The sequence below is a fragment of the Lates calcarifer genome, linkage group LG7_2 (genome assembly GCF_001640805.2).
Source record: "Lates calcarifer isolate ASB-BC8 linkage group LG7_2, TLL_Latcal_v3, whole genome shotgun sequence".
Classification (NCBI taxonomy): Eukaryota; Metazoa; Chordata; class Actinopteri; family Centropomidae; genus Lates; species Lates calcarifer.
In genome coordinates, this window is record NC_066854.1 from 2,979,861 (window position 1) to 2,995,848 (window position 15,988).

The following is a 15,988-nucleotide window of genomic DNA, read 5'->3' on the forward strand; positions in this document are numbered from 1 at the left end:
GATCTGTATTAGTGCTTATTTCTTCAGCTTGAAAATTCATCCCTGCTGCAGGCTTTCCTCCACCGTTTCACTGTGTCTGCATGCACATGGGTGTGTGAGCAAAACGAGATGAAAAAAAAGAAAATAAAGACCCAGAGAGAGAGAGGGAGTGAGAAGGCGTCCTTACAGGAAGAAAAAGAGGCAAAGTTCAGGCAGCACATGTTTCTGGGTCGACCTCTCCTCTTGGCGCTCGGTGAAAGACGTGACACTCTCACCGTTTCCTGCAGCCCCGGGGCTCGCTCCACATCTGTCGAGGTGGTCATTTTTAGCCGGGGGGTGCTATTTTCATTTCAGTGCATGGAAAAAAAAATTAATACGGGGTAAAATTATGGGTGAAGAAATCTAAACTAGCTTTTGACATAACTTTGTTAATTAAGCTGCTCAGGCAGGGACAGTAGCATCAAGACAAACATGAAATTATATAAGACAGAAAATCTGCGTCCCAGTGCCAACAGCCTGAAAACTGATGCTCTGATGTGTTGTTTTCAAACTTTTTTGTTGTTTAACATGGGCAACAAACAGACAATACGCAAGACATACACAACAATTAAACTTCGCCTTCACCCCCGGCAGTATCCGGTGCACATTACAACATAAACAAAATAGAGAAGAAAATAAAGAAATTAGAGAAATTATGAGGGGAAATTGCATAAAATTGACCTAGTGTGATCTTTCATTTTGTCAGTAAAGGAAGTCAAGGTATGTTTGGTATTATGCATGCACTCTGCATAAAAGAAGAGGCTGCCAGCAAAGGGCTAACATCTATTTTTCCTGCTGTCAGACCAACAATAAGTGCAGGTTTCTGGTAAAAGATCTAAAGAGGAGGAAGTAGGTAAGACGAGGTTGTAGATACTGTTTTCCAGAAATGCCCTGCTCCTGGGTAACTCCAATAGATGAGAAAAAAAGAGCCTGTGTCCCTGTTAGGAGAGGAAATGAGCTTCATTAGATACAGCCTCCCAGGAGGGAGATAGATCTTAGCAGAAATTTGTTGTCTAAAGTGTTTACTAGTAAAATATCATCCACGGTGCAGCCACAGACCCCTGCTCCGGATCTGATGGACTGCCAGAGGTCTGCAGGCAGGAATTAAGAGATAAGAGTAAAATATCTGTGATACTGAGCCTCTGGTTCAGCTGGAGCTCAGATAAGTTGTTACAGCTACAACCCCACGAGTCTGCATCGCTAACCTGAGATAGACTGATGTTTTTGATGCTGCTTAGGTGATTTACAGTGAAGGAACACAAAATAAAGGCCTTCAAAGTGAATTAGTGAATTATTAATGCAGTCAGTAACCAGTGCACACCTGCTTCTGACTGGTTTTTATTGTGCAGAGCTACACAACAACACAAAAAAACAAGCCACATAATCATGGGAGTGGGGTTCATCCTCTGGAAACCATGAACGTCTGATCCAAATTTCATGCCATCAAATAGTTTCTGGGATATTTCAGTCTGGACCAAAGTGGTGACTTAAAGAGTGCTACAGAAGCTATATATATTGTTGTTATTACAAAAACACATATGGGGATGCTGATTTACAGAAGCTGTCAGCTTTAATTAGCCCCCTGTTCACTCAGAGGGGCTGAAGTCGTTTCTTTCTTCCTGAGGAAACATATGACTCCAGAGGCTAGATTCTCCTTTCATCTCCTCCCGGTTGCATGCATACTTTAACGTCACCTTGCAGAATGTTTCTCTAATTCTAAGAACAACTGGAGTGTGTTCCACGTATCCTGCTTGCACCCGTTTCACCCAAAACCAGAACCACCAGAGTCTACGACCCTGAGATGACTTGGCAGCGACGCCCAGATCCTGACTGGGGTGTCTCTTGTTCACCAAGGAGCCTCGATGAGATTTCCCAGCTACTCCTTTTCCTTCCTGTGCACCCTCCAACCCCACCTCGCTGACGCCCACCACCACCTCCTCCTCCTACTCCAAAAACACTTAAGGAACACTGGGAAAGGATCATGAGAAAGGATCAGACTGTTAATCTAAATTATTCTCACTGGCAAGAAAATGCTTGGCCGAGGAAAAAAAAGGCTCACAATTGAAAGGGAAGTCATAAAGTTTGCTGGTTGTAGTGGGAACATGTTGTTGGGTTCTCGAAGAACATGTACTGCAGCCACTTATCATAGGTAAAACTAACAGGGATCAGTTTTCCAGCATTTCTAGATGTGGCATTTTAAACATATCCTCAATTTAAATACAAAATTCTGCCCTTGTTTTAATGAAACCAGTCTGGTTTGTATTCTTTGACTGTCTAACTGCCCATTTTCAGCATCTGCTAATTCACTCTTTATCATTACCTTAATCTGCAACTCACCTCAGCTTTATGGAGCTTTATAGGGAGTTTCAGCTCATTGTTTAGCTGCTACTTTACTGTTTTGGTTCGTTTTTCTGTGTTTTCAGCTATTTTTGGAGAAAAAGCTCCAGCCTACCTGAACACATTGGAGCATTTAGCAGCTAAAGAGCCAGATATTTCCCTCAGGAGTTGGTGGAGACCAAAAACAGAACTAAAAGAGAGAAAATACTGGACTTAATTAACTGAATTCACCTGTTTGTCATCCTACAACTCACTGGTTCGCCAAGCTTTGTGACACAGTGATTACTTGTAGGGCTAAGTGGTCGCTTCAGCCAACACCAGATACCAGATGGTGACACAATAAGTCAACACATCATTCAGGAGACACATTTGTACCATTAACTCCTGTCTCACCTGCAAACCATCATTCTTTGTGGAAATCTGTGCACTTGAGAAGAATAAATGACATTTCCTAACTGTGTGAATGTTTAAGAAGTGAAGTGAAATATTTTCATATGAAATATTATTCTCAAACTGTGGCCAGCGGTCTGTGGTTTTCCTCACATGAACCTGAAATCACACATGAAATAAAAACTCACACCCTTCCCTTAGCTGCACAATATGATAGTTAAGCTCTTCATATGGGTGCTGCCTCACTACTAACACACACACACACAATATCTGACACACACCCCTCCTCCTCCACCGGCTGAGGTCGTAGCTGATCGAAGGGGAAATGGGCCGCTTCAACATCCCACCTTTTCCCAGATCCTGGGCGGAGCCTGTGCCTGGTGGCAGCGAGGAGAACAATGGCAGGAAACTGGGAGAGGAGCGAGGGAGTTCCTGTTGGCAGGACGATGCTGAAGACAAGAGCAGTGACTCGCCTCGTACAAGTGGATACTGGCCCGCTGCCCTGGGCAGTAGGAACTGGGCTCTTTAAAACTACAGTGAGCTTATTGTTTGAGATGTTTTGAAGAGTTTGATTCCAAATGTCTGGCATTTGAAGGGAAGGAGTCTTAGATCTTCTGCCGGCAGACGTGACAAATGAACATCACAGCAGAACTGCTTGCAAAGCAAATCACGTCCACCATGATTCCCTGAGGGCGATGCTGTCATCACACCTGCGAGCGAGGTCGCTGTCACACCTGTTCTTACACTGCTGCCTCTTAGTTCTGGTTCTTTTATGTTCACCCACCTTTCCTTTAAATAAACCTAAAGACCCACCTCGTCAGGCAGGCAGATTTTGAGTTCATGCTGGGCTAAAACAACCGACTACACAAGCAAATACACCTGAATTAAAGCATCATAAAAGACTCTATGATGTGTGTGTATCCTTGAGGGCTAGTTGTGCATTCATGTGCTGTGAGAATAATTGGAATTAGTCTCCAGCCTGGAAAATTTTGGCCTGTGACTTGCTGGGTTGTTGATGATGTACCAGAGACATGGCGGATGAATGTAAATGTTTGGTTGATGGAGAGAAACTTTAGATAAATGTGGCAAATTTATGTAAAGATTTTGCTAATATTTAATTTGTAATGTGGTTTTAGGTTGTAGTAATTAGCTGTCCATGTGGAGTGACCTGGATTAGTTATTAAAGTTCCTGATTAGCAGGAACACCAATAAAACATCAGCTAAATAGTAAGTTAACGACTGCAGGAACGTGAGGGTGTGCATTCACGATGCAAAACAGGAGCCAACATTGCTCTACAGCACCACCAGTGGTTGTGAACTCCACAAGGTTCCTTTAAGAGGTCTGGATAAACTTTTTGCTCGTGTTTCTAGTTCTGTTGTAAACCACTGTCTGTTTTAAATCCCTGATAACAGAAATTCTTTCCATTTAGATTCAGTTGCAGCTGGGGTGAAAGGTGATGGAGGTTCACATCTGCAGAGGACAGAAAGAGAGTCCAGTAGGAGTGTTTTATTTAAAAAAAAAAAAAAAAAGTGGTCCCAGACCCAGAGCAGTATTCTTTCAGGGGTCTTCCTAGCTACGCCCCTGGCTAGCTCTGTGGAAATGAACTCTCCACATGATGCACTCTCACATTTGATCATGACGTCCCCGCAGAAACACCAAAGTAGACGACCAAGTGTTGACATCACCACCAGTGATGAGCCACTCAGATAATTCATGACCCCGCGAGTGGACCAAGAGGGCCGTGCACAGCGAGCCGGCAGGCAGACTTCCTGCGGTCCCACCCAGGCCCCGGGTCACATCCATACAGCCCGGGCCACATTGCTCACCCCAACCCCTGCACTGTACACCCTCCACACCCTCGAGCGCGGCCAAGAACTCATTCCATTGTTCTCAAGAGTGAGACATGCCCCCGATCACGCTACTGGCCAGATGTGTGTATGGTATGTGTATATGTGCGCAACAGAGTGTGGTTTAACCAGACTGAAGGTTTCTACTGAAGCGGAGTTACTGGAAATGGATGCAGCATGTTGTTGTAAGCTTGAGTCATTCTTCCTTGAAAGGTGACAAAGTTCATTTGTTTGTTCAACTCCTTTACAAATAAAGTTTGTAAAGTCATAATGCACAAGATGCTGTTGTGTCTTTTCTGTAACTGCGGTGACTGGTTTGATGATTCCTCGCTGTATTTTTCCAGACAATCACCAGTCAATCAAACAGTGCCACGGGTCACATGATGTCTTCTTCCTGTGAGTTTCTGTTAACAGAGCTCAAACTGACCTCTCCTGCATTCCTAACATACCACCTGTGCTGCTGCTGGGAAGGTGGAAGAAGTGCATTGCATCTTGTGCAACTAAGGGTTTTCCCAATCACGACAAATGGGAAATGGGAAGTTTCCTTTTTTATCAGGGAAGGAAAAATCAGAAAGCCAAGCATCTAGACTCCAGTTTCTCAAACATGTGGAACGTGGTTGATACAGCTAAAGGTTAGGGTGGATACTCTGACTACAACACGAGCTCTGATATCATTTTCTACACAATGTAAACCTCAACTATTTCACTGTTCATTTTCAGAGTAGCAAGTTTCAAAATCAACAGGATTGAACACAGAGAAATCACATTACAGAGCAGGTGCTTGAAATGAGCAGCAGTGGTGCAATGTAACTAAGTACAGTTACTCATTTACTTTGCCTAAGTGTGTCCATACTTGAATTACTTCATGACAGTTACTTTACATGTTACAGGCTCTGCACAGCCGCACAGATGTTTTCACTTACTGACTGATTAGACTTCCAGTGAAGTGTAGGTTGCTGGGGATTATGTGAAGCCACCAAACTCTATGTGTAATTTATTTATTTGTTTATTTACTTACAAGGACCACATGCTAAATACTTTATCTCAATTAAGGGAAAAGATGCCAGATTTAAAGACAAGCTAATTTCCATCTGCTGTTCCTGGACAGGTGAGAGAAACAATAATACACAGAGTAAAACCTAACATCACCAACATGCTACTCACTCAAGGTAACAGTAACAGTATTTTCACAGTTTAGTAAAATACTGTTTTCAGGTATTTAGAATTGAATCTATGTTTAGTAAACCTCCCAGCTAAATTTAAACTGTGTGTCTGTCCCAGCTATTGATCCTCAGGAATGTCCTGCAGGCTAATGAAATATTGAGTCACTGTGTGTTGCATAAGTTAATAACGTCTGTGTGACACTCAGGGGAAATAACTTGAGATTAGTGCATCAGCTACAGTAAAATCCCAAATTAAAGCTAAATGGGAGCATGACGTGGAGCAGATTTATGTGATTATTTCTTATGAATTCACTCCTGCAGCCACATGTTTGCAGGACTGTCACCGTGCAGGAGGGTGGGGGGGGCACATACACACACTGTGTCTCCATTTATGTCCTGTGGAAATGTCCTTGGCAAACACGCAGGACTGCCACAAAACTGGACACAAAACATCGGCTAAAATGCTTTAAGTTTCAGTGGAAGCACGCGGAAGTTAGAGCCGTAAACAAGTGTTAGTCATGAGACCGAGGAAGTGTTTTCTACCAGCACACAAGAGCCGACGGATCAAGAGTTCAATGGCAATGTATTCTTAGAAACAGGAAGCCTGCAATACATCCACTGCTCTGATTTCCACTGAGGTAAATAAAGGGAGGTGGGGTTTAGTCACAGGTAAACAACAAAAACATCTTTATTACAGAGAGGTAAAAGCTGTTTCTGCTTTATTTTTATCTCGTTTCAAAAGGAAACTTGTGCCATTTCAAATCACACAGGATATTACACTATCTTTGCAACAGGATGCGAGTTAAAAGTGTGGTTTTCGGTGCTGTAAAAATGTCAGATGTTTAGTATTTGCAGAAAATAACATGGGAGGGGACGCTCTCGTGATCGCCGTGATGATGCTGAAAGCACTGTCCAAAACCACAGATACCAGAGTCCCAAGTGGACTGAGGTCATGACTACCACAGGCGTGCAAGTAGCTCGTAAATATTACTTGCAGTGATGAACAGTGCACACATGCTTCTGATCAACATGTGTTGTTTGCAGATGGACGTATTTACCAACTGCAAGAAAAGCTGGCATGTTAAGTACTTTTACAGCCTCTCTGCGTGTGTCGAGCGTTGATAAATGATACACTGGATGGATAGATATAGCGCTTTTCCTCTGGGATTTCCTAATTGTACCTGTTCACATATATGTTTTGGACGAGGAACAGACACCAGCACGCCCTGCTTTGTCTGGAAACAATATTCATTTCAGTGGGAAGCATTTTTCTAAGGTCAGACAAGGAAATCCCACCCTTAATTAGATATGTGGGGGGAAAAAAACACAATTACATATTTTCTTCCCTTTGTCTTTGAGAGGAATGAAACAGAAAGCTGCACCGTTTAGAGAAAACATTCACTGTGATGGGAATAAAAGACAAACATAGCGACTCTTTGTGCTGAATCTCAGTTAAAAACACCTTATCGTTTATTTACAGCATTATTACTACAGTATAAACAAGCAATGTCAGGATTTAATGATAAAAACTATTGTACAAAAATGAGATCCAACCTCGGGAAACACACATCTGTGTTTTATATACATATGTTTTAACATGAGGGTTCATTCTCGACATTGTGGAAAATATACTGTGGTTCCATTTGCTGAGGAAGGAAGTGGAATAAGGAAAGCTAGTAAGTGAACCCTTGAACTTATAATATTTTAATCCCTAAATCTCAAACTATTGCTTCAAGAGATAAACGCCACCAACAAGACACATACAGTGTGTAGCTATGTCCAGTGTAACATACAGTAAATATCTGACTGTGTACCCATGACTGAGCACATCCAGGGTTAATTTAATAGCAAAACACAATACCTGTGATATCGAGAGAGTTTCCTCTGTCAATAAAAATACTTCTGTACACATACAGTATTTTAACTAGCAGAAAATCAGTATACCAAGCATTTAAGCATGTTTTAATTTAGGGTTTAAATAGGGTTCAGTGTTGCACATTTAAAGGAATAGTTTTTGGGTGATAATGTTTCCACTAAGGTCCTGTAAGTCATTATAATGAGAAACTTTATCAAAATAATGACTTAGTATCTATGTTTATGATTTTTTTTGACACCTTAAGTCATTATTTTGGGATACTAACTCATTATAATGACTTACAGATTCTTTTTTTCCCATCATATTACCAGAAATGAGCTTACACAATAATGCCTTTTCATTTTCCTGCAATCTCCTCTCAGCAAGAAACCAAATAAGTGCATTTCCCAAACTGTCAAACTATTCTGTGATTTTTAAACGATTTTGGGTGATTTATAACATTACAATAAGTTAGTTCTGCAGAAGGGACTGGTCTGTAGTTCCTGTGTTTGAAGGCTGAAACCAGCAGCTCTTCACTTGTGAGGGTCCTGACAGGAGAGATACTCACACTCATCTCTAACTTATATCACATATACTGCAGAATTAGAGGAGGTTCGTGACAGTAATGGTGCTAGTGAAATAATTATCAATATAAAGTGTCAAATCAGGGAATCAGTACAAGTCAGTTCCTGCTGAATTTGTTTCCTGGACACTAAAATCTGTGCAGAATCTAATCTAAAAACAAGCTGTGGTTTCTGGACTTGACTACGTGACTTACAATGACGTGTTCCTAACTGACTGGAAAAATACACTAAAGTACACTAATGGCAGCCTAAATAGTAGTAGTTTTTATCCTGTGCCTAGATATGTGTCATATCCACACACAATCAAATAAATGTACAAACTTTTCACTCCCTGTTCTCTCTCACAATCATCTCTCCAGCATTTTGGAATAATCAGATATGAAGTGAAAAACAGCGAAGCCTAACAAATTATTAACTTAAAAGGTAATGTAGCTATTGCTAAGCCAAACAACGTAAGCTTATGTTTCTGATAAAACTGTATGTTAACCTCATTATTTGTTTAACTTAGCAAAGAGGACATTACTCATAAATACAGAATTCAATTCAAAAGTGGCTAACACAGAGATAGCATTTAGCATAGCAAGCTATTTATTTTGTGTCTGTAATTGTACTTTTACTTTTGTTTTTTGTAGGGTTTTTTTTTTTTGCATTAAACGTCCATTTTTATAGTAATAACCACAGAAATCTTTTTTTTTTTTTTTTTTTACTTTCTTGAAGGCATGATGTGGGTCTTCTTTTGTATTTCAGTTTAGCATTTAGCTAACTCCACACAAATGTGACCCTGACCCTTGCCCAATACAGTCTGCGTCATAAAAGAGATTATTTCTGCCTGCAAAGAAGTTCTGCTGCAGAGTTATGTGCCCGGACAATCATAACTTTTCTCTTTGCAAGATCGTAACCGTCTCATCGAGTGCTCTTCAAGTTTATTCCACACGATGCAAAAAAAAAAAAAAACAAGGAAAGAGAAAAAGAAAAACATGAATTCCTTGTATCAATGCTGTATATTGAGGCTGGTTGGTTCATGAGGCCGGTTCCTCATATCTGGCAACAGCCCCCTTTGAATATTTGTCTCAAGCTCCTTCTGTTTTGGTGATATTTGTGAAAAAAGGGGTTTTTTTTTAAGTGTTTTTTTTTTCAGCTGGGAAATGGAAAAACATCAAGAGTACTCAGTTGTCATGGACAGTCAATCAATCTTCGTAACATCTTGGAAGGAGTCAAAAACAAAGAAAAATAAAAAGCACCTTCACACGAAGGGGCTGTCCGATCTGAATATGTCCGAGTAGCTCTTCCCGTTCATGTGCTCGGTGTGGCTTTCGATACTGTAGCAGCGGTGGACCTCGGTGAGTGAGGACGCCACATAGGAGGCCGAGCGGAAGAAGTCAGCGTTGGCGAAGGTGCCGGCGAACTGCATCCGCTGCTGATTCCAGTGTCTCCGCAGAACACTCTGGACCTAAAAAAAAAACGAAAACACGTAGACACAAAAAGGAAGTAAGACGGATGGCAGTGTGGCCTACAGGTTGAACCTGCTTACTTAAAATTTGGTAAAAGAATCAGAGCCCAATACGTCCTTTATGTACGTTTGGTCTATAGCTAGCATTAGCATCTCTCAGTTTTTGTGAATTTGGGAGTTTTGAAATTTTCTAAGTTAATTCTTGTATTTTCAGAGTAAATATGTTAAACTAGACTTTTAACAAGTAAACTTTACAGAAAAATATCAGTATCAGAGCCAAAATGTTCCTCTGTCTCATATCCGTGTCGTTGTGAAATCCTTGTTATGGCCCTGCGTCCCTCTGTTACTCGAGATGCATTTTAGTGCCAAGTGTGAGCAGGGTCAGTGTGACCATTGTGAACTTTCACACCATCCCCCAGTAACACACTCAGCTCCTGACTGCCAACAAATATGAGTGAGAAAACAACGGTGTTGCTTTAAAAACTGCTTTGAAAAATAATTTAGACTGTAATACGAGTACAGGCAGTAGAAAAAATATGATAAATTGTTGAAAATTGTAACTCTAACCTTTAAATATGAGAATAAGAGACAACTCACCTCCCCGTTGAAGAAACAGAATATTGTAGAAACCAAGAGACCCTGCAAGTGGAGAAAAAAAATAAAAGTTTCTTGAGAAATACACAAAAAGGGAAATCCTTTAAGCTCAAACAGCTGCACAAGTCCACAGAATACCCAGAAAATATTTGCAATTTTAAACCACTATTACAACATTACTGATCCAAATGGATCAAGTCTATACTCAGAGCAGAGCTTTTAATAATACAAAATATATTTAGCTGCCTTGCACAATTACCTCAATAATCCTGATCACTCCTCATGGTTATGCACTGACCTGGTAATGCATGAGGATGTCCATGACGTACAGGTAGATCTCATACACCCAGTGTTCACGGGGCTTGTAGGGGAACAGGACAAACTGGATACCAAGCAGAGGGATGAGGATGAGCGTGGCCCTCACAGCCCTCATGTAAAGGCTGGACTCGGCCTGGTGCGTCACTCTCAGCTTGGTGATGAGGACACGGACGATGTTCAGCAGGAAGAAAAGGTTCACCTGGAGTCGAGGAGGCAACAGGTGAAATTAAAAAAAGGGAGAGTCAGTGGGTCTTTGGCATTTTGAGATGGTCCACTGTGGTTCTGTAACATGAGTAAAAAGTAAGTCTGGATTTCCCAAAGGAGTTCAGTTCTTACCACCAGTGCAGCGCAGATGGGGCCGTGGATAATGTACAGCAAGGAGGTATCTGAGCTGACCCAGCAGCTGTGAAAGCGTAGATCAGATCATCACTTTAAGGCAGAGTGTATAAACAGAAATAGTCATGTGTGGACGTGACGATCAAGAAGACTCACTTGTCGTTGTAGTAGCATTGGCGTGCTATTGAATGTATCACTGCTGGCACGAGTGGAAAACCTTCAAAGTCAAATTAGATTTTTTAATTTATGACATTTGAGTGAAAGATTGTGAAATGTGCATGGTCTACATAAACCTTCACTTACCCCACCCCAGCAGATAATACCATATGAGATGTTGTTTTTCTGCAAACACAGCCACAACGATGAGAGTGTGCAGGTAGATCCCCTCGCAGAGCATCCAGAAGTAGTTGCAGCTCAGCAGATAGTAGTGGATGAACTGGAGAAGCTTGCAGCTCACCTTGAAGGAAAAAAGCAATATGATAACTGTCTTTTCTGAAAAGCTAAATGCCTAAATAGTGTGAAATGCATAAAGTCAAATCGCTCACAGAAGAGTTGTTCATGTGTCCCTGTGTCTTTGCCACTGTCGTCAGCAAAACAATGGTGATAACCGAGTTCAGCACAAATGAGACAAAGAGGTTTTTATGGAGGGTTATTCTCTGGCAGCTCAGACTCCTGAGAGGAGAGAAGAGACACATTAAAGAAATTGTATGATATTTTATCAGCTTGATTTGCTAATTTTTTATCCTGTAAATCATAGTAATGAGAAACTTTCCAAGTCGTTATCTCTTGACCCTTGACCGTAACTTTACAGTTTATAAAGCCTTTTAAAAGTATGCTACAGTAGGAAGTGTTACCAAATTATTTTACACAAAAGTTTTAGCACATTAAAAAAATGAAAAAGTCACTTACTTAAAATGGAAGAATATCCCTAATGAAATGAACAAAGACACCAGAGACAGTCCGTGACCAATCATAACCAGGTAGAAGTGAGTCATTGCCGCCTGCTAAAAAACAAATACAACTTCAATTTTTCTCTGCAAACACACAGACAATAAAGCCACTCTATTTTCCAGAGTCCTTCTTTATTCTATCTCTTCATTTCTTCCTTCTCACCGTGTTGTGATGTGTAGTGTTGGCTCTGCAGTTTGTGAAGTTTGTCCACGTCCTGTTGCTCTCTGGGTGGCGTCCCCACTCGCCCGTCTCTGTGCAGACCTTGGACGCCACCGCTGTTAAATTTTGATTAGTGGAGCGAAAAATCAAACATGCTGCAAAGACACAAATGTCTCTCCTTCTAAATTTAGTTTGAGGCTGCATTTTTATTTCTATTAACAACCAACAAACCCTGCTGATCTAAATGGCTTATATTAAATAAATATTATGGGAGACATTTCATACCAGCCAGGGTATGTAGTATTGACAACACAACTACTTTTAACTTTCACGTCTGTACTTCACATGAAGCTAGGGCGCAAATTAGCCTAGCTTAGTGAGAGTGGTACTGACATTCAATTTGAAAGAAAAGTCAGAAAACTAGCTTTATAAGTTTTGTTTTTACAAAAATAACTCTATGTGGGTTATTTTTGCTAATTATGACAATATCAACACTACTACTTAAATGTCTGTACTTTACATAAAGGTAGGATGCTAATTAGCCTAGCTTAGTAAACACTCTAGTTCACTTCAAATTAAATACATTAGCTAGAAAGTTTTGGAGGTGTTTATTGGATAGAGACAAACTAGCTCTTCAATTTAAAAGAAAAGTTCATAATCAGAAAGCTAACTTAATAAGTTTTGTTTAAAAATCACAGGCAAGATATTTAGCTTTTAACACACAGAGACACAGGTTGTCATTGTAGGGTAAATGTCCACAATTATTGCTGTTGAAGACACAGAAATGAAGCAGAGCAGAGATATTTACCAAGAGGATCAAAGTCATCGTAATATTCTGGGCAGCTCTGCTCTGTTGTGAGGCCAGCTTCAGTTTCATCCCAGCACAGCCATCCATCCCATGTTGTGTTGCACACTGGGCCTGCTGGCAACAAACACAAATAGTCACATGGCAGAAGGACCCAATGTTGGTGAGCAACAAGGAAAAACAAACAACCTGTGACATGTACTCCTCACCTATTGTTTTTGATGTGCGGTGTGACTCTTTCATGATACGCTGGAAACATTCGTACTGGGCCGTGGCAATTTGGAACCGCGTGGACATCTGATCACCCCGATGGTTCACATGCTCCTCAGAGGTCGCCACCACCAGCACCAGCAGCTGAGGTTATTGAAGTACACAGTATGCAAACACACACAGATGCACACATGCATAAAATCAGATAATGCAACTATCACAATAAGAGAATTTAATCAGATAAAGCTCATGCTATTTTATTTAATGCTACATCTTTAGCAATCAGTTGTGAAGGCGACACATGCAGTGAAAGCAGCAAAGTTGAGGCTAAAAATGACAATTACCTTATTGAAGGAGCACAACACCAGAAGAAACACAATGTAGTTCAGCTCCATCTGTGCTCTGATCTACATGAGAGGAATTCCAGTTCAATTCTTTGTTATCTGTCTCTGGACAGGACAACATGGGCTTCTATGTAAAACCAAACACTGATTGCGCTAAGTTCAACAGACCAGATGTTATTTTTATGTTTCACTTGATGTTATTTTTACGCGATTCAGAGGAACAGGTAAAAATTTCAGCACTATCCCAAATAGTTTCCCCCCCAGAGCTCAAAAGAGCGATGCTTCCTGAGCTGCAGCAGCTGCTAACATGATCCAACACTCACTGTGTTGACAGGAGCTGGATTCAAACTCTGCTTCATGTGCTCTTATCTGTCACACCCATACAATCTGAAATGTGTTATTTAGTCAGTGTTTCTGTACTTTAAAGAATCTTATTTTGAATTTATTTAACTTTTTTAAAATCTAAAATGACGTAGTTTAAGACTATTGAGATGCTGGGATGTTATAACACTGTTTTACTTTAAAACTTTTTCAAAAACTATTCCAGAAATGCCCAGTTCTTCAACCTTCACCATATTAAAGTCATGTAAACAAAACTGCCAATAAATCTGTATGTCTCCATGCCCATGTTTTTCATTTGTAATGGCAGGTCTCTCCATTCTGTACACTGAGGTCACAGACGTGGCCTTTTGCTTCCTCTGTTCTCCACAGCTTCCTTCCTGCATGCTTATTATGCATGTTGAGCAAGATAAACCAAGGTGTAGCGAAAAGATGTCAATATGGCAAATACAGTAAGAGCATCTGCTGCAGACTCTCTTACAGACACATGCTTTCTAAACACTGATCCAAATGTTAAGCACTTACTGCGGGCTGTCGACATAGGTGAAAACACTTGTGGGCAAACTGTGAGTTACAAATGTCCAAACAAATCCCACAGACTGAGCTTTGCTATGAAGCACATTTCTTAGTTTCTGAGCATCTTTCCACAGTAGGTAGATTGTGTCCAGTTTTGATTCACTAGGCAGGACAGCCACATTTGTAAGAGCTGTTGATGGAGGTGGTGCTGGTACCAACATTTATCAGTGATATCGTGTTTATGTAATGTTCTTAATAGGTACAAGCACATGTCATGGACACATACCACAACATTTAAGCTATGCTGGTTTGCAGCACCAGGTCCTGTCAAGGCTTTGACATGAACAGAGAAAACTAAACAAGATGATGTTTTGAGCACAGTGCTGTTCTATGGATAAGTTAGGAGCTGGGCTACTCAGGTATTTAAATTTAATATCAGCGAATGTAACAAAATGATGGAAATGATGTTTTTTTTAAGAACACAGCAGTGGTGAAATTAAATTGGCTTCAAATGTAAAATTTTAAATGTTCATCTTTAAAAGGCCCAAATATTATAGAAAGTGCTGGTGACTAGATGTTGCACATTAAAGCATAATAAAATACTGTTAAATGATGACCAGCAAACTCTATCATCTATTATTGTTAATTTCCGGCTCCCACGGCTGTTAATTCAGGAAATCTTTGTCAGTTTATAAGATTAATATTTTCATGAACACACCCAGAGACACACAGTATGTCTCCCCAGTGGCCTACAAAGACACTTAATAACTCATAGTGAAGTTACTCCCTTATTGTGCGGGCCGTGTGTGTCAGAGCACAAGGATTTACACACTTTTCCATGAGAAGTGCCCTTTATTAGAAACACATTGGTCTAAGAAAACCCTTCTCACCACTCTATGTTAGCCGTGTGAGCAGCTTTTTGCTGTTAGGTGTGACAGAGCTGCAAGTGGGATGAGCATATTCACCATGTTAGAAAAATTCTTTTGCTTTTTCGGTGCGTTAAATAAATCAGAAACTGTCACAAAATATCTCGATATAACAGCACTGGGTTCTCCTTACTTTACATCTGTAGCACCTGGAGGCTTAAATATTTTATGTTTTAATGTGAAAAACTGTCATTTATCAAGAGCTGAACAGGATCACTGTTCAATACCCATGTGAAGAGGCAGATATATGTCCAGGAAATCAGTGTCCGTTTGAAGGGTATTACTCTTTTTTAAATATAACTCTTGGTTTTCTTACAAAACATCTTTGTTTTTTTCTAGCTGTCCTCTTGAACTGTGAAATATATTTTGACCTATGGTTTTGTTTCTCTACCACTTAACATCTTAACGTGCACGTGTGCATTTATGTGCCCTACAACACATAACCTATAAAGTATATAATAACTAGTTCAATATGACACTAAGAAATAAACATTTGACCTGTATCCTCAGTGAACAGTAACCATATAGTCTATGAAATACTGAAATACTGTTAGGTATGAAAGAAACTTACCTTTGCAGGAGCAGAAAAAAAATACTAATACACAGCGTTTGCCAGTTCTCAAAGAGTAATCCTTCAGTCTGACAGTTAAAGAAAAGACAGAAAAAAACTATGAAATGCAGCGTTTGTGATTTCTTCAAGAGTAGTCCCTCAGCATGAGTGCTTCGCAGCAGAGTCAGAAGCAACACTGAGATGTCTTGTAAAAACTGACTGGGGCTGTGGATGACATCACATGCCTGTCTTTTGTGGAGCCATACAGAGGGACATCCCTACAGTGTAATGGACA

The 15,988-nt window shown here is 40.4% G+C and overlaps 1 protein-coding gene across 6 annotated transcripts; it reads right to left on the reverse strand.

The window, feature by feature from the left end:
* Positions 1–7,204: 7,204 nt before the first annotated feature.
* calcrlb (calcitonin receptor-like b) lies at positions 7,205–15,906 on the reverse strand. Of its 6 annotated transcripts, none has more exons than XM_018661204.2 (13): positions 15,715–15,905; positions 13,363–13,425; positions 13,018–13,162; positions 12,812–12,922; positions 12,007–12,119; positions 11,803–11,894; positions 11,439–11,565; positions 11,197–11,350; positions 11,050–11,110; positions 10,894–10,960; positions 10,538–10,756; positions 10,243–10,284; positions 7,205–9,645 (listed from the first exon to the last, which is right to left on the reverse strand). In XM_018661204.2, the coding sequence occupies exons 2-13, from the start codon at positions 13,411–13,413 to the stop codon at positions 9,439–9,441; spliced, it is 1,389 nt and encodes a 462-aa protein (XP_018516720.1). In that variant the 5' UTR covers positions 13,414–13,425; positions 15,715–15,905; the 3' UTR covers positions 7,205–9,438. The 6 variants fall into 6 exon arrangements, with proteins under 6 accessions (XP_018516720.1, XP_018516719.1, XP_018516717.1 ...); XM_018661203.2 differs by having other exon boundaries at positions 12,812–12,925; XM_018661201.2 differs by having other exon boundaries at positions 11,803–11,897; positions 12,812–12,925.
* Between the last annotated feature and the right edge of the window lie 82 nt (positions 15,907–15,988).

What these genes read in the sequence shown, in the direction of transcription:
- calcrlb (XM_051066009.1), bottom strand. Translation starts at nt 13,413, where the DNA reads ATGGAGCTGAACTACATTGTGTTTCTTCTGGTGTTGTGCTCCTTCAAT. An exon ending in CCGCACATCAAAAACAATAG is followed by an intron (nt 12,926 to 13,017) that starts GTGAGGAGTACA and finishes GTTTGTTGCCAG; the next exon opens with CAGGCCCAGTGTGCAACACA. An exon ending in GACACATGAACAACTCTTCT is followed by an intron (nt 11,351 to 11,438) that starts GTGAGCGATTTG and finishes TTTTCCTTCAAG; the next exon opens with GTGAGCTGCAAGCTTCTCCA.